We start from the raw sequence: 19,358 nt of genomic DNA, 5'->3' as shown, positions 1-19,358 counted from the left end.
ATGAAAGAAAGAAATAGGAGAAACATTCCAGAGGGAGAATTGACAGGACTTGCTGACAGTTTGAATGGAGTATATAGCAGAAAAAGAAATAAAATTTACCAATTTTGGGCCCAAGGAATTGCTAGCCCATCAGTGAAGGAGGGGCTTAAAAAAGAACAAAATCACATGAAGAAAACTGGGATTGGGAGCCAAAGCAAGGAGTTAAGTTTGGTTGAAACAGTGGGATACTCAGGAGACTGGCAGCAAGCCACTGAAATTTGAGTCCAGATCTCTGGAGAGAACCTGAAACTAAGGATGTAGATTTAGAACCCAGAGATGCAAAAGATGAAGTCCCAGAAGTGGATGGAGAAATTATCAAGGAAAAGAAGATACAGGAAGATAAAGAGAAGAGAAGATAAAGGGAATGAAGAAAATATTTGGGTGCTGTCTAAGAGCAAAGAAGGATGCATAGAAAGGATGACTAGCATAAGTTAAAGTAAGATCATTCAAAAGCAGTGGGAGAAATATCAGTATACGAAACTGAGAAGGAGTCCAGATGAGCTCGACCGAAGAGTAAATGAAATATTTCACTTCTATGTAGTAACAAAAAAAGGATGCTGTGCATACACCAGATTTTGGAGACAAACTCCCCCTCAAGATATTAAATTCAACAGAACAGATACAGTTTACATTTTTCCACTTAACAAAAACCTGTCACTTCTCACTAAGGAAAGGTAGTCAGAAGGAAGACAGAAAAGAAAAAAAAAAAGCAGTAGGAAAATGAAAGAGTGGAAGAAATCAAACCTGAAAAATCTAAGATACTTCAAAAGTCCAACATGTTCCTGAGAGAGTCTCAGATCAGTTTTCTCTATCCACTTCTCATACCTGCCTGCCAAAAACCATGAATGAGAAAAATGTCGAGTCCCAAATTGAAAAATTTGAGCAGAGGTCCTTAACATCCTTCCAGTCTTTCTGCACCCAACAAAATTTTATTAAAATAGAAAAAAGACCAATTTCTTCATAGAAATTTTAATTATAACTCTTCCCACCAAAGTCTAAACCACCTAAAAGTAGCATTTCATATTTAGAACCAGAAATAGAATCTCCCAAAAGGCTTAAGAGGTAGGGCTCCCCTAACAAAGGAGTGGAGAAAAGAAAGAAAACAGGTATCAGGGCTCTTCTTATATAACCAGTGAATTTTAATTCAATATAAACCTAGGACCTGGAAGAGAAGGAAATCATTGAATCCTAGAAATTAGATGTGGCTTGAATAGAAATGAACATCCTTAAAGTATTTCTTGTTACACATTGAAGACATTATAGAGGCTTCTGCACATCTGTATCTTTCCTCAAAGTTTTTGCATTTTGGTCACACCAACATCTGAATTCTGAGCCAGAGACATCCACATTATGTTACTAAGTGTCGCTTAAAATAGCAAGTAGAATATGACAATGACAATGATGGCAGCATCATGATTTAAACCATGGAACTATCTGAATTTAAACCTGTTGGGAGTTGGGAGTGTAGTCTAACTTCTTGTGGCCCCTTCTGCGGTTTATGAAAATTATGTTGAAAGGAAAAATAAAAATACTTCGAAGAATAGTAGGAGTTTTGGGTAAATGAGATAACTAAGTAAACATAAGAATCAGCCAAAAATATACTGATCAACTGCTAAGCTGGTGACTCACTTGCAAGCTCAAACTGCTTATCACTAAGTAACTAATAAATGTCACTTACAACCCTTCACTATGTTGACTCTTATCAATCAAGCTTTACATTAATTTATAGTTAATAAGTTTGAGTATCATGCAATAATATTGAATAATAATAAATGCAATAGTAGGGCCAAATCATGTGCTTTTAACTATACTAGTCCTAAATTAGATAGGATACACAAAACCTCAAAAAAAAAAAAAAAAGTCAAAGCATGAGTCACTATGTCAACCAAAAGACTCCACAACTCTGCCTCAGAAAAGCTAAAATCCTTCCAAAAGAAGATCCTGATGACTTTTTTAGGCAGTGTCATGCTTCACTGTCTCCCAATTCCCTATGACTATGATGAGTCATGTCAAATTATTAAAGGAACATATCTTACATGCAAAAGAAGATGCTGTTAACTGTGAAGGGGGGATGGGTAAGGGGTTGAAGAAAATTGTGGCATGAATGGAAATCTATACATCTTCCAGCTTTCATTCTACTACCCATTTCCTAATTTCCATCTCTCTCAATCCCAGAGGCCAGTCTTTCTAATGCCAGGGGTGATCCATATATGGCTTATGGCAATGGCAGCAGGCTCTGGATTTCCTATATCAACAAATGGACAAGATGTACCTCTCCCACCTCCTTCCTTAATCACAGACTCAAATGCCATGTAAACTAAATACACTGCTCACTTCCGACATATACTAAGTAAACTATCTCCCTTCAGGAGACCTCTGTAGCTCATTCTATGTTGACAGTCTGTCTCAAATATCTGCTTTCCTTAAAAAGAAAAGGCCATTACCAAACTCCTCTGTGTCAACTGTAGTGTTGTTTTCTTATACTTTATAGGCCAAACACTTTAGTTCAATAAGTCACCAAGACCAGGTCTGGGTTATAATTTATTTTCCCACCATATATGAAAAAAAAGTTAAGCATGTAAATGCAAACAAAATTAAAGAATATCAGGAGAATATGCTATTTTTAAAGCATTTTAATACTACAAAAATACATTTTAACAGATACTAATTACAAAAAAAGTTTTTATTACAATAGATTTTAAAAGACTTCCACAAGTCAAGGTTATGTTAATAAGTTGAAAATAAAGTATAAATATGAAAACAAGTAAATTTCATTCTATAAGACATTCTGCAATTTCTATTCTTCACTATTCTGATTAAGATAGTTCTATGGTAAAGATGATAGGAACAGATCCACAGACAATGCTTGTGATTATCTAAAAAGCAAAAATGGTTTTAAATATTTTTTCTTAAGTAAGAGAAACATCCAACAAATATTTGTGAAACAAAGAAGGAATCAGTTTCAAAACTGAGCTATAAGAAGTTCTACCCCATATATTCAGCCTAGAACAGAGATAATAAATAGCCTCTAAAACAGGCGTTTACAGGAAAATATTCCACAATACATATGGCAAACTTCCTCTGAGTCCTGTTTCCTTTGTTCTTCTTAAGACTCAGTTTCCCACATTACTATGTTTAAAAGCTTTTTCTCAATTGGCTCAGTAAAGAATAAACAGGCTGTGAAATTAAGCTAATTAAACAATCTCTGAATAAGATACTGACACTGCCTTTTATTCTTGCTTTCACAGAGGTCTAATGAATTCTCTTTGGTCACCCTCTTCGGTCTTCTTATAACCCAGATGAGGGCCTCATCACTCTGATCATAAGCACCACATTGGACTAAACACTTCCCAGCCCAAAGAAAAACACAAAAACAAGCCATCGTGGGAGGAGCACAGGTGAAAAAGAATATGTCCTTAACTTTTCATTTACTCTCTTCTCTAGCTAACCATTGCCACCCAACCACCACCACCACTGCCACCGTAAGGCACCCCCCCCAAGACTGGAAACAACTGCTTTAAATTTCTTTTAGTGCAGCAAGCGATAGCTTGTAAAAGGATGCAAACCAGCTGAAACATTTGACAGACAGTGTTAAATACCAGGGAATTCCTATCAACCATTTTACTTTAAAAGGTACTTTGATGTTGGCTATCTTTCATGTACCTCTTTCATGGCACATTAATAAAGAAAACGGAGCTGAAGTAAATCAAGTCCCAAGGTCACATCTAGAATTACAGCACTGTAGGTACCTGATGAAATACGGATTAATGCTGCATGAGTAGTGAATAAATAAAAGCTCCTCTACCCGCCAATCAGGCAAGTTTTACAAGTGCTTCTGAACTTTATTCTGCAACTAGACCTGAGACATCTTTAATCCCCTATGCCCCTGAAACCTAATTATCATAATGTGAACCCAAATGTTAGGGTCCCTTCAAAATGCAAGTGCTGTGAAGCGGAAAAGTAATGGGAATTAAGCTGGGTGTAACCTTAGAAATGTACGGATGTGGGGAACTTGAAAGTGGTATTTCAATAAGTTAGGAGAGCGTAACACAAAGATTTAGCCACATAAAATACATGAGAATCAAAAGGTGCCCCCCTCAAAAAAAACCACAAAAACATATGAAACACAAATAAGGTGGATTCAAAAACTATTTACAAATACCAATTTCTGGCCCCAGAATCTTCAAGTTCTACATAACCAAATGAAAAAAGATGTCAACAACAAAGAATTCTAGCAGTTTTGCATTGTTCTAATACAACTGAACTATGAAACAGAACCACAGTGACTCTGCACAACCCAAACAATTCTCATAAGGAAAAAAATTTTAATGTTCCCAAATAATCAACTGAATACAGTGCTGGCCAAAGGTGAGGGAGAAAAGCAAGCTGTTTAATGCCAAAGAAAAGAGAAAAATATGAATCAGAATAGGCCAAAGAGTTGACAATCTCAAGGCAAAACTCATTCCGTTAGTAATTTGTTGATAATGCATTTACACATCTAATTTATTCTAGGAACTATGATCAAAAAAAGAGGTAAAATTACATAATACGAATACATTCTTCTTGTATTCACTATGCATCTGTGTTCACTATAACACAGAATTCAGCATAAATCAGGACTGAATTGGGCTCTAATCACAGAGATGGTCACTTACAGTTCCAAAATATCTACACTACAACCCTATAATATGGTTGCTAACTTCACCAAATACACGATTTTTTGAAAGATCAATGTATAATTATTTCACCTACCTATTTATAAGCATTAGAATCTTAAAAATGATTTTTTCTACTCAACGATGTGTCTATGACAAAACAGCATCTATCTTATGCACGTACTTTAAGAAATAACAGAACTATGTTATTTGTATTTTCATATGCATATATGAAATTGGTGAACTCCACTCTACTTTCAAGATCACAGTAAAATGTTAGTTTAGAGGAGGATCTAAGAATATAAGACTGTACATACACAAACTGATATGGATGGAGAAAAAATATAAAACAATTGCTCAAAATAAGGCAGTGCTCCTTCCATTTCTAAAGGTTATCAAAAACACTCATAACATTCCAAAGTTCATCAGTTCTTACATTAATGTTGAACATATTTAATATACATTTTTGGTTCTGTTATAGCAAATACACTTGTCTAAACAGAACATCTGTTTTGGTTACAATGCATTGTATCTTTGGCAAGAACTTATAATAAAACTAACAAAAACAACCAAGAATCTTTATTGGATCTGGCAACAAAAGCAGATTTGTAACCAAAAACCTTAAGACGTGAAATGACCATCACTGGGCTCTAGGCCAGTTCTAATCTAAGTCAATAAACAAAGATCTGCAAGAGTTAAGGGGGGGAGAGGGAGGCTGGGGTAATTCCTGCAGATACTTAAGTTGGACTTGGAGATGCAGAAACACATGGGTTACAAACTGCTAAAACATATTTTATTTTGATCAAAAACTGTCAAACTGAATCCGAATCCAAATAGTATTTTAAAACCACACACACACACACACACACCATAATTATTCATTCCTTACGTCTCCTTTCCAACATACCTCACTGAAATGGTCTACTTATACAGGTATATTTTAAAAAATATTCTGGCCCTTTCAACAAAATGAACATAAATTATACTGGTTGTAAAACAATTTTATTTTTAAATTTACTTAATGTCACAAACATCCCAGAAAGTAAGCCTTATAAACAAGAGTCTAGTGTTTATAATAGTCAAAGAAATGGAGGAAGGATTATCAGTAGGTGAAAGAAAACAAAGTCCTAGAATATCACAGCACATTTTCTCAAGCCATCGCTGTAGAAAGAAGTGAGACAAATACTATAACATCTTAACTTGTCATTAAGCATAATAATCAAACTAATATCCAAAAAAACTGTCCCAGTTCTAAAGCTAATTCACCTTATCCTACACATCTCTTCCATCTAAATGTTCATCTGTATCCTGTATAGTATCATTTTATAATAAATCATTAAGTAAGTAAATGGTTTTCCTGGGTCCTTTGAGCCACTCTAGCAAATTAATAGAAATTAATCGATTGGGAACTCCAATCTATAGCCAGTTAGTTGGTCAGAAGTCCAGGTGACAACCTGGGCTTGGGACTGGCATCTGAAGTGTAGGGGGTGGAGGTGGAGTTCACAGTCCTGTGGGAATGAGCCCTTAACCTGTGGAATCTGATGTTATTTCTAGGTAGATAGTGTAAGAACTGAACTGAATGGTAGGACACCCAGCTGGTGTCAGAGCACTGCCTGTTATACATGGGAGACTATATATAGGGGGACGCCACACACACACTTTGAAATTGGGTCAAGGAACCCAAAAGAATTGACAATAAGAGATACCCTCTACATGTCAACCCAGTACACAATACATGTATGTAACTAAAACAAATATTCATGAAATAATACTTAGCCTTACTATATGAAATGAACTCTATTTTCTATTCTTTTCTATTGAACTTTTTTTTAATGCTGTTGGCACCCACTACATTGCCTTCACCTTCCACCAATGGATTGCAACCTACAATTTGAAAAACATGGCCCTAGAGAGCTCATGTGACATGGAAAAGATGAGGATAATAAGGACATGAATCTGGATGATGTAGATAAATGAGTATATAAATTCATCACACTTTACTTCAGCCTGGGTGGTTTCCTTAAAATATATCTCATATACCATACCACACAAATAGAATTCCTATCACTAAAAGAAAAGAATATTTGTTATATCTATATCTACCAAAAAATGTCACTTCTTGTCCCTCTCTATCCCCTTACCTTGCTTTTAATTCTCTATATAGAATTTATCACTAACTGACATAGTATACACACACACACACACACACACACACACACACACACACATCTTTTCATCTGTTTTCCTCACTAGAATAAAGGCTTCAAGAAGGCAGGCACCTTGTCTGTCTTGTTCACTGCTCTTACTCCCAGCACATAGTATTGTGCCTGCCATACAGTTTGGTACTAACAGTACTTTGCTGATTGTAGGAGAGCACATGGGATGGTTTTGTTCTGGCTAAAGTCCCAAAAGCCTGTTTTGCTAACGTGAGCAATCCTCCAACTTCGTCCTATAAAATGGGTACGTGTTTGAGGAGAGGGACAGGAGGGAGTTAGAGCTGAAAGAGACAATTTCTTTAAGAAGATAGTTGGAATGCTGTGGCATTTCTCCGGCTGCCCCAATACCTCATGTGAAAGTGTCCCACTCACCCCATGCCAAGTGATGGGGCTTCACTGGGACCAATATGTGAACATAAGAAAGAGAATAAAGGTAAGAACAAGCATAGGAGAGAAAGAGAATGAAAAAGGGGAGAGCTGCACTAAGGATAAGTTGCTGTTCCCCCTTTGAGAGTAGGCAAGGATGTATGAACCAATCAGGCCTGCAGGAGGAAGTGGGAGGTAGCTTGAAAGAGATTCTGTCCAAGAGGACTGAGTAGCAAAGGGATCCAGAGAAGAGCAGCCTGTCTGAAGCCTGGATCTGAAGAAGGAGAGTCATAACCAGTCAGCCAGAGAAGATATCTGCCAAGTCACACGGCTGGCAGTTCAAGGATGCTGTTGGTGAAAATCTCAGAAAACAAAAACAAAAGTTTTTCAAAAGCAGCCCATGGAAGAATGAATCAGCAATGGTAAATGGGCCACCGAGAGGACTCTATCCTTAGACTGCAACTGTCCCCACTTTTAAGACTATGCTCCTTTTCCCTATTCTCAACTCTGAGGACTAAACTTGGAGAAAATTCAGCTAGTGAATTGGGGGGAAGAGAAAAATAACAAGAAGGGAAGAAAGAGGAAGCTAAACAAGCCCCCTGCAAAGCCCTACAGTAAAGTAGTATTTCCCAGAAGGACATGGAATTTAATTTATCTCATGTTGGAGCTTTGATTATTACACTAGAGAAGATATTTTGATTGCTAAAATGAGACTGTTCTAATGACTAAAAGGAAATGAAGAAGCTGAGATCTCTCCATTATTTCAGCCAAGGATGAAAAGAACTACTCCAAACATGATTATGGAGTAGGATAGAAATTAAGTTTTCTTCTTGTACCTTACTGAGTCTACCTCAGTCAATTAATCATTTACATGTGATAAATATTTGTCAAATAAATGAATACATAAGTAAAATAACTAGAATAAAATATAATAAATCATTAATAGCATTCTCAGAGTGGTGAATTACAAATTATTTTTATTTTCCTTTTTGTATTTTCCTAGATTTTTCAAAACTCTTTTGAGCATGCTTAAAAGAAAAAAAAGAGACTATTAAATTGACAGAGAAAAATGTCATGCACATGTTTCACAGGCATTCATACCCAGAGGAACCAAGTAAAAGAAACAAGTAATTCCTAATTCACAAGTATAAACTGAGGGAATTCTTGGCAGTACAATGGTTAGGGCTTGGAGCTTTCACTGCCACAAGCCAAGCAGTGCGGCCAAAAAAAAAAAAAAAAAAAGTGTAAATCAAAATTATTTAAAATGATCATCTTCTAATTTTCCCTTATGGTTTATGTCTCTGCTGTCTGAAAATGCCAAATTTTAAATTTAAAGTAGACTAAAAGTAGAAAATCAAGTATTGACCTTGTTGCCAGTAATAGGGACGATTGGCTACCTGGATCAACAGTGTACTGAAAACAACTAAACATACTAGATATAATACATCTTCTTAGATGTATCAGTGAGTTGGCAAGAAAAAAAAATACTCAAGCTAAAAAATAAGAAGAACATGGGAACCTTGATTTCTGAAGCTGACCTTCACCTGAGGGCATTGCTGAGCCAGGTGAATTTTATGGCCTCAGAGAGCTTCACAGAACTAGAGGATTAGAAGACAAAACCCAGGGTCCACCTAAGATCATAGTAACAAATGATTCCCCCAACTCCCCTCCCACATATAAAGCTGATATCCCAAAGGGTTAAACCTGCAGTATAAGGGTCAAAGTATACCCTGTACCCTAACTCCAGGATATTGCAATGAAAATGGACTATCTCAAACCTTGTCACAGGAGGAATCTCTGATGAGAATATGGAACCATAAGCCATCTCTCTCGTTTGCAGCCTAAATTCACATGATCTGGGTGGCCAGGAAAAAATTCAAGCTGAGAATTTAAGTGATCACAAACTGGTAGTGTCTACAGGAGCCTGGCAGAAGCAAATGCAAATCCACTTTCAAGCGACTCACAGTCAATCCAGGCCTCCATGAATTCCCACAGACAAAGTTCCGTGAAAATAAGGAGTTTTCAGTAAAAATTAACTGAACAGAAAAGGAAAGAAAGCAGAACCAGCATAACAACAGATAGCTGAAACAGAATTGCAGGGATTTTTAGATATTAGAATTATCACAGTCTGCAAAATAATAATGCTTAGTATGACTAAGGAAATAAAAGATAGGTTTAAAAATGTATTCAGGAACAAGTAAAAAACTGTAAGAATGATCAAGCAGATTTGAAAAATATAAAGTTTCTAGATATAAAAAATATAACTGAAATTAAAAATTAAATGGATGATGTCAGTTTTCTACAAATTAAATTATAGAGTCAACTTAATTCTAATCAAAATCCCAGCAGGCCCATTAGAAGAAACTGAAAAGCTGATTCTACAATTTATGTAGAAGTGCTATGGACCTAGAATAGCCAAAACAATTTCGAAAAAGAAGAACAAAATTGAAGGACTACACTATCTAATTTCATCACTTATTAAGCTACACAAATCAGCACTGAGTAGTATTAAAGATACAAAGATTAGTGTAAAGACATACAGCTCAATTAAACAGAATAGACTCCAGAAGTAGATCCATACATATATGAGCAGTTGATTTTCAACAAAAATGCCAAGGCAATTCAATGGGGAAAGGAAAAATCTTTCAACAAATGGTACTGGAATAATCCATAGCCATATAGAAAAAAAGAACTGCTTATCATATATAAAAATTAAATGGATCACAGACCTAAATAAATTTAAAGCTGTAAAACTTCTGAAACAAAACACAGAGGAAAATCACAGTGACCTTAGTTTTTCCAAACATTACTTACACAGGACAAAAAGCAAGAATATATAAAACAAATTGATAAACTGGACTTCATCAAAATTTAAAATGTTTGCTTCTCCAAAGACCATGTTAAAAAATGAAAAGGTAAGCTTCAGACTGGGAGAAAATGTTTACAAAACATGTATTTAACAAAGGAGTTGTATTCAGAATAAATATAAAATACTCTTACTCAATAATAGGAAGAAAAACAATCCAATTTTCTTTTAATGGGAAGAAGATCTGGACAGATACTACAAAGAAAATACATGGATGACAAATAAGCAAATAAAGGTGCTCAACATCATTTATTGCTAAGGATGTTGCTTAAAACTACAATGAAATATCACTACACATCCACGAAGATAGCTAAATTTAAAAGATTGGCCATACCAAGCAGATGCATGAGAATATGGGGAAGCCGGAACTCTGATACACTGCTGGTGGGAATGCAAAATGGTAAAACCACCTTGGAAAACAGTTTGGCAGTTTCTTAAGTTAAACATACACCTACCATACCACATAGCCATTCCACTCATACTTATGTACCCAACATAAATGAAAGCATATGTCCATGCAAAGACTTGAACAAGAATGTTCATACAGCTTTATTTGTAATAGCCAAAAACTGGCAACAATCCAAATATCCATCAACAGGTAAATGAACAAACTAATTATGATTTAACCATACAACAGAATACTCAGTAACAAAAAGAACAAACTATGGCATATTTAACATCATGGATGAACCTCAAAATAATTACACTGTGTGAATATATACTGTATGATTCCAATTATATACAAGTCTAGATGATGCAAGCTAATCTATAGCTACATAAAGCAAATCAGAGGTTGCCTGGGAGACAGAGGGGTCAGGGAAGGCAGGACGGATTATAAAGGAACACAAGGAAATTTGGGGGCTAATGGGTATGTTCATTATCTTAATTGTGGTGATAGTTTCATGGGAGAACACATATGTCAAAACTTAGGAAACTGAAAACTTTAAATATGTGCAGTTTATTATATGCCAATTATCTTTCAAGCTGAAAAACTAACAAATAGGACTTCTAGAAGTGAAAAATATAACTTCTAGAAATAAAAAATTCAATGGATGGGTCTGAAAGCTAAAGAAAAAGCTAGTGAATTGGAGAAAAGATCTGAAGAAATCAACCACAAAGCAGCCCAGAGAAACAAGAAATGGAAAATGAAAAGAGAGAGGTTAAAAGGTATGTAGGATAGAGTGAGAAGCCTGAATAGATATTATTAGAATTTCAGAGGGAGAACAGAGAGAAAAAATGGGACTGAGGTAATATATGAAAAATGATGGCTGAGATTTTGAAGAACGAAAAGATATCACTCTACCGATTCAAGAATCCCAATAAATTTTAAGTAGAATAAATAAAGAAAGCAGTATAAATGCTACCTAATAGCAAAAAGGAACAATAAACAATTTGATATTTTATTTCTTATCAACATAACTATACTCTTCTGATTGAGTTGTCAATGACAAATTTGGAAACAGAAATGCCCTTTCTCCTCAGCTCATTACAAATGCCATACTAAACATGCCTATAAATAAATACTGAAATTATGGTCAATAAGTCTGTACTGATAGGTTTAAAACTAAAGATACATCAAAGATTGGAAATAATCCAGCTGTCAAACAAAAGGAGATGTCAAAAATATGGTATAACCAAACGAGAATTAAAGTAGGGAAAAAGGAGGGAAGAAGGAGAAAAATGAGGGAAGGAGAAAGGAAACAGGAAAGGAGAGGAGCAGAGGAAAAGGAAGGGAAGAAATCAGGTGTCTCTGCTGTTTACAAAACACCAGAGTTGGCAAAAAGAGAGGCCTTCAGAAAGAATGGGGGAAATCGGCACCCATTCCTTGTTCAAAACTACCCTCAGGTTATCTAACAGCCTTCTATTCTCTGTTTCTGTTATCTAAGCTGATTGAAGTTCTCTCATTAATTTTTCATTTCTTGGAGAATAAAGTTTCAAAGCAGCCATACAAGTAACTGAGGATAATGAGGTTTTGTGGTTTCAAAACAAAAAGTCAGCAGACATAAAGTTTCAAGAATAATACAAAACTCAAAAGCCATAAAGAAAAAGACAGACAAATCTGAGAAAATAATATTTTAAATTCGATATGAAATACAGCTCAAATTGTAAACACAAAAACAGGGGAAATGATTAGCAAAATTTGCAAAAATTATGACAGATTAATCATTACTATAGACATTTACAAATCTGAACAAGATAAGCAATTATGAACAAGATGAAAACCTCTAAAAGAAAAAAAATATGGGCAAAGGACTTCCCTGGTGGTTCAGCGGTAAAGAATCTGCTGCAGGGGATGCGGGTTCGATCCCTGGTCAGGGAACTAAGATCCCACATGCCGTGGGGCAACTAAGCCCGCATACCACAACTAGTGAGCCCGTGCACCTGAACCAGAGAGCTGGTGTGCTGCAAACTACAGAGCCCACGCACTCTGGAGCCTACGTGCCACAACTAGAGAGAAGCCCAGTGCCTCAATGAAAGATCCCATGTGCCGCAACTTAGACCCGACACAGCCAATAAATAAACAAATAAATAAATAAATAAATAAATAAATAAATAAATAAAACGGGCAAAGGACACAAACAAGCCACCCATACATACACAAAAAATCCAGAAATGGCCAATAAATATATAAAAAGATACTTGACCTCACTAATAATAACAATAATAATGTGCTGTTCTAAGTACTTTATACTATATATAAACTCATTTAACCTTCAATGATAACTCTATAGGATGCGTACTATTATTATTCCACTTTATGCATGATGAAACTGAAATACAGACAGGTTTATTGGTATGAGAAGATGATAATATATTAAGTAGGGAAAAGGTTATAAACCATGTACAGTGTGAGTTCCTTTTTATAATACACACACACACGCACACAAGAATAATCTAGAAATATGCTCTAAAATATAAATAACAGTTTAGATAATAGAATATCCTGTCACTTATCTATATTTTCCAATCAATCTATGATAATAAATATTATTATCTTTATAGAAATGTATGTTTTTAAAATTTTAATCAAAAGATTCTCATTAGCTTCACTATTACGCAGTTTTCACAAATGAGTTAACCCTTTGAAGATCAATCTATTCCCTACAATTAAGTTATACTCTGAAAGGTATGTCAAGTTATCTCAAGCAACAGAGCTATGATTCCTTAAATTATACCTTCTGGGCTTCCCTTGTGGCGCAGTGGTTAAGAACCCGCCTGCCAATGCAGGGGACATGGGTTTGAGCCCTAGTCCAGGAAGATCCCACATGCCGTGGAGCAACTAAGCCTGTGCACCACAACTACTGAGTCTGCACTCTACAGTCCGCAAGCCACAACTACTGAGCCCGCGTGCCACAGCTACTGAAGCCCGCGCACCTAGAGCCCGTGCTCCACAACAAGAGAAGCCACCGCAATGAGAAGCCCGCACACTGCAACGAAGAGTAGCCCCCGCTCGCCACAACTAGAGAAAGGCCGCGCACAGCAACAAAGACCCAATGCAACCAAAAATAATAATAAATTAATTAATTTTAAAAAAATTATATCTTCCTTCTGTTAAATGGTTGGTATGCTTCTGAAAATAAAAGAAGAAGAAAGAGGTCCAGTGTGTATTCCACAGATGTCCAAAACCAACGCTTTTTTCCTAATAGGGTCTGGCTACCTGCTTAACCTTCACTGGCCAGGCCCCTTGGTATACACCTAACCTCAAATATTACAACTCCAATCCTCCACTACAGCTCCCCTTCCCTTTCCTCATTCTGTCGTCACATACCACACCTTCTCAGTTCATTCCATTTTCTAATTCTTTTCACTATCCTAATGAATAAGGTCATTCGGAAGCAAAATTAATTTCTCTTATTTTCTATATTTGCCTGCTCAAAGTCATTCGTATATTGCAGCTTTTAGAGTAGAAACATTAAGCACAGGGTCTGAATTAACAGCACAAAATTTTGTTTTCCATTTTCTGCTCCCAGGTTTTGAGGGGTTTCATGTATCTGTGATTCTCCAGAATGTACATAATGCTGTGATTTCTAGCAATGTTTCCACTATCAGCATGAATCTTGCCAATCAAGGTTTGAAATATAAGACAGCAAGTATTAGAGATTACTTATAACTCTTTCATAGTTCATTAATAAATATATAACTCTAACCATACAATACTTTTATTTCAGAAATCATCATTTATCTTTGGCAAAATATAAGTCTATAATCCATCAAATGCAAATTTCTATATCAATGAAAAAATACAGAAAACAGTACATCATAGGTTTACCAAAGCATTAAGCAGAGGGGAAATTTTCCATAATTGTTGCAGACATTAATTCCTGTCTATAGCCTTGAAAAGACTTATCTGATTAAAAATAGTTTTATTGTTAATATTTGACAATTCAAATTAGTAAATATTTATTGAGATGCATCTGTAAGTATAGAAATATGCATGTGAAGGAGGCAGAGATAAGTAAAACATAGTACCCTGATTTAAGAAGGTATCAATGTAGGAGAAACCAGATACAGTGCATATAAACACAAATGTCTCATAAGGAGCTAGCCATTTCTATATTTCAATAAATTTTACCACTGCTACACAAAAGAAAACACTATTTTTTACCAAGGAAAAACGGATTTAAAAAAAAAAAAGAGAGAAGAAAATAATCAAGTGTGACATTTTAAAATGAATGGGAACAAATATTCAGATACTCAAAAAATAAAGTGACCGCCTACTATGGGCCAGAGGATTTTAAAGAACAGATCATTCTAGCACATACTTAAAACAAATGACACATATAATACTGTAGAATTTCTTTTCACAAACACTTGCAACTTTAAACATGTGTGACAAACTAAGATCTAACATAGTTATATTCTACAACTTAATCCATTTTTTTTTTTCTCCTTTGGTAACTGAGATTTGAAGCTCTGGATGACTTCCTCCATAGGAGATATAAGTATCAGAGTTTATAAGGTATTTTAAGAGAAATGATTGAGAGAGAAGTTGGATGGATGGGTCAGGATGCATGGGGTTTACAAGTGAGAAGATAAATCATGGTGTATGTTAACCTATGGCAAGTAGGTCAGGGCAAAAGGTGTTAGAAGGAATAGATAAGAAGGAATGTGCTGGTGGATGTGTCAGGAAAAGGTTTTCCAGGATAAGTGGAATTATAGGAATGCCTATCAGATTATCTGTTTAAGAGTGTTAAAAATGGGCTTCCCTGGTGGCGCGGTGGTTGGGAGTCTGCCTGCTAATGCAGGGGACACGGGTTCGAGCCCCGCTCTGGGAAGATCCCACGTGCCGCGGAGCGGCTGGGCCCGTGAGCCACAATTACTGAGCCTGCGCGTCTGGAGCCTGTGCTCCGCAACAAGGGAGGCCGCGATGGTGAGAGGCCCGCGCACTGCGATGAAGAGTGGCCCCCGCTTGCCACAACTGGAGAGGGCCCTCGCACAGAAACGGAGACCCAACACAGCCATAAATAAATAAATAAACACTTTAAAAAAAAAAAATTAAAAAAAAAGAGTGTTAAAAATGATTGCTAGAGAAAGCATGGAAATTTCAACTTAAGTGTAGTTTGCGATGTAATTTCAAGCCATTAGATGAGAAAATATGGTTTCTTCATAAAGGCATGTTGAACTGGCAAAATGATAACAAAATGAAATTGAACAGCTGATTTCCTAAAGCACACACTGTAACTTCTGATTAAGTATTTGTATCACTGAGGATTTCAAAAGCACATAATAAAATACTAGCAAATATATTCCAAAAGTACATTAAAAGAATAATACACTATGACAAAGAAAAGTTCAACTCAGAACTGCAGAGATGGTTCAATTGTAGGAAATCTACTACTTTTACGATTCAGCATATTGATCAAAAGAGGATAAAAAAACCTCTTTAGAGAAAAATTATTATGGCAAAATTCTGAAAAAGCATTAATGTTACCTTTTATTCTTGATTTTTAAAGTATAATAAAATAGGAATCAGTATTTTTAAAACACTCATAAATAAAGACTATTTCCTTTAAAAGATTTTTTAAAAAAATATACAAAAGGCAGTATCATACTTAAGGGAAACACTAGAAGCATTCTAATAAAAGCAAAGGAGGAAAAAAAAAATTCCACTATCACTACTACTATTTAATAGCCTTTCAAAGATACTGCATGATACCTTTAAAGAGAAGAAAATAAAAAGGTATAAAACTAGAAAAAGAACTGATAAATTCATCATCTTTTGCAGATGGTATGACCATATCATATCTCTTGAAATCCAAGAAAATGAACTGAAAAACTAATTATAAACAATGAAAGAATTCTGTACGACGGTTGGGGAACCAAACTAACATTAAAAAAGGGCTCCTTCATAGAGATATAAAGTAACGTAGTAAAGTAATTCTTAATACAAACACAAAAAGAGGGAAATACAAAAGAAAGTTTTAATATTGAATATGATAAATAATTATAAAGAAAACTTCAAAATGTTACTGAAAGCAAAAGCATTCCCCATTTTAATGATGGAAAGAGAAACTCAGAGAGGCAGAGTAAGTCTTCCAAACTTGCATAACTAGTAAATGGTGACAACAAAAGATGAACCCAGATTTGTCTGGCTCCAAAGCTCATCCTCTTTCTACTACCATATACTGCTGCAAGTTCAAGAAAGAGAGCCTCTGTAAGCAAATTCAGATGAAATCCAACAAGTCTTCACTATTTAATGTTTTTAATAATTTGAAAGTTCTATTTATAATCACTATAAATGTATCCAAGATATTTATATCCACTTAATGTGAACAAGTTAAAAAGAAATCAAAGAAGTTGCCTGAAATAAACTGTATTAGCTATGTCAGGTCCTTGTGGTAGGTTCTCAAAAGGACTGGGTACATGTGTGCAATTCCCAGAGTAGAGAAGATCCACAGTATTTCCTAGACCAAACTGAATAAGAAGGAGAGGGAAAAAAGCTGAGCCAAACTATTCAACCTGATCCTTTCCTGAACCATGATCCCATGGCACCTACAGTTTGTCCCTGACCTTCTAATCCCCTTTGGTTACTCTACGTCTGTTTTTCTAACATCTTGATTATACTCTTGGCACACGGAATATTACACTAAATACAAGACCCCTCTCTTTTGGCCTATCTGAATGGATCCTAGAATTCTTCCTGTGTTGGTTTTTGGTTTTGTTTTGTTGATCCTGATCCCATACTTATCAGTTGACTATACTTAGTTATTACATTTCTCAAAAAGCAGTGGGAGATGGCTCTTACATGCTCTCCCCTAGATATCATCTATTATAACTATCTTCTCTCCTAGAATTAAACCCTTTAGGATTTAGCATTCTACCACACTTTGGAAAAGGTAAAGGTGGCTATTTGAGGTTCAAAGGGAAAGTAAGGAAACAATGGTGGATGACAGCAAAACTACTACAGATCTAGGAGCAGGACTAAAGAAATGGGTCATGCTAATACAAAGTTATTTAGAAGTCAACTGTATGCCTATACAAAATGAGTGTGTGATGAAGAGACTAACAAGAAAGGAACATCAGAAATACTTAAAAAAAAAAAAAAAGAGGGCTTCCCTGGTGGCGCAGTGGTTGAGAATCTGCCTGCCAATGCAGGGGACACGGGTTCGAGCCCTGGTCTGGGAAGATCCCACATGCCGCGGAGCAACTAAGCCCGTGCACCACAACTACTGAGCCTGCGCGTCTGGAGCCTGTGCTCCGCAACAAGAGAGACCGCGATAGTGAGAGGCCCACGCACCGCGATGAAGAGTGGCCCCCGCTTGCCGCAACTAGAGGAAGCCCTCGCACAGAAACGAAGACCCAACACAGCCAAAAAATAAATAAATAAATAAAATTAAATTAAAAAAAAAAAAGAAACACTTCTAATTTGTAATACTTACCTTGGCTCTCAGTTCTGAAGGCCAATGATTCATAGTCATCAAAACTTTGGGAGAAGGCTAAGTTATCAACGGTCTATAGCTGCTAGACCTATACACCATTCTACTTATTAGTCACTAGTTAGCTAGAGCCATCACACAAAGTACTGCCTGGAAAATCCCATGAATTCAAGTAAGCCTTAACTTGCTGCATCTGTGAGCGGTTTCAGGATACTGAAATGCCAATTTCTCCAAGAGGCAGACACTTTACATTGTCCTGCAAAGCTCCTATGAATAGGAAGAGGTGATATGAGGGCAAACAAGAAGTACATCTTAAAAAGACAAGGGAGAATTTATCACAGAAGGAACTTCAGAAGTTCCTTTGCCTCTCAAAGAAAACAAACATTCCTAACATCCTTACCAGTAAACAATGTCCAGTGGTGCAAAGTAGTTTTTCATTATCAGGTCAGCAAAGTAAGCTTCTGTTTCCCGGCAGGCAGTTCCATTTCCAATCACCACTGTGCTGCAGCTTCAAGGAGAAACAGAACGAGAAACTGGATGAGATCAAGGCATGCTTCTAAATCAATCAGGAGAAAATGGACAGAATGCACGAACAGTATTATATGATGCTCTTATTCTCTCATATATCCAAGCAATCTCTCCACTATCTCACAGGGGCCACACAGACTTATGTAGAATAAAAGACACTGCTCCTGCACTTGGTATTATAGGAGGCAGTGGAGAAATGTCTTATGGTCACACAATCTCAAGAATAGTCAGCTTTCTTCCCATCTAGAAGGAATGAAATTTAGACATGAATAAGTAAACTCTGGAACATTCTAAGCCATAATAAAGAATTATGACTGAATTATGTGATATGTTTTCAAGTAATTTCTGAAGCTTCTCTAACTACTGCCACATCCATTCCTCAGATCCATGAAAAAGAAAGAAAGAAAGAAAGAGAGAAGGGTAGGGAGGGAGGAAGAAAGAAAGAGAGAGAGAAGGCCCAAACTGAAGAATTAAAGTCTCACTTTTGGTCATATTACCGCCTTTGTTTAGCGAAGGCGGCAGAGGAAGGGAGTAGCATTCCTCCAGAGTCTCCAAATGTAGAGTTCTCCAGCAATTTGCCCCAGCATTGTTTTACATGGTTCCTTTTCTAACACCAAGGCACTTCCCTTAATCCCTCCCTCCAAATTAGGGACTTCAAAGATATCTCTGATTGACTGAGCCACTGAAATACTAAAAAGGTTACTTATTTTCATACTTGAAATTCAGCAAAAGCCTCTTTATTTTCTCTGCCTCTCGGAAGCCTTGTCCACAATGCAAGTATACCACGTCAGTATGAAGTATCTGACCTTAG

The 19,358-nt window shown here is 36.1% G+C and overlaps 1 protein-coding gene across 2 annotated transcripts in view; it reads right to left on the bottom strand.

Annotated features, from left to right (window-relative positions):
- SRBD1 (S1 RNA binding domain 1) overlaps positions 1-19,358 on the bottom strand; it is a 247,656-nt gene that overhangs the window by 169,923 nt on the left and 58,375 nt on the right. For both annotated transcript variants that reach the window (XM_007190081.3, XM_057558645.1), the window contains exons 13-14: positions 19,263-19,353; positions 18,420-18,527 (exon numbers count right to left, since the gene is read on the bottom strand). In XM_007190081.3, the coding sequence (XP_007190143.2) occupies positions 18,420-18,527; positions 19,263-19,353 (199 nt within the window). The remainder of the gene's footprint in view (positions 1-18,419; positions 18,528-19,262; positions 19,354-19,358) is intronic.

The sequence above is a fragment of the Balaenoptera acutorostrata genome, chromosome 12, assembly GCF_949987535.1.
Source record: "Balaenoptera acutorostrata chromosome 12, mBalAcu1.1, whole genome shotgun sequence".
In the NCBI taxonomy this organism is placed as follows: domain Eukaryota; kingdom Metazoa; phylum Chordata; class Mammalia; order Artiodactyla; family Balaenopteridae; genus Balaenoptera; species Balaenoptera acutorostrata.
Note: the sequence above shows the minus strand (reverse complement) of the source record. Positions and strands in the feature narration are given on the sequence as shown.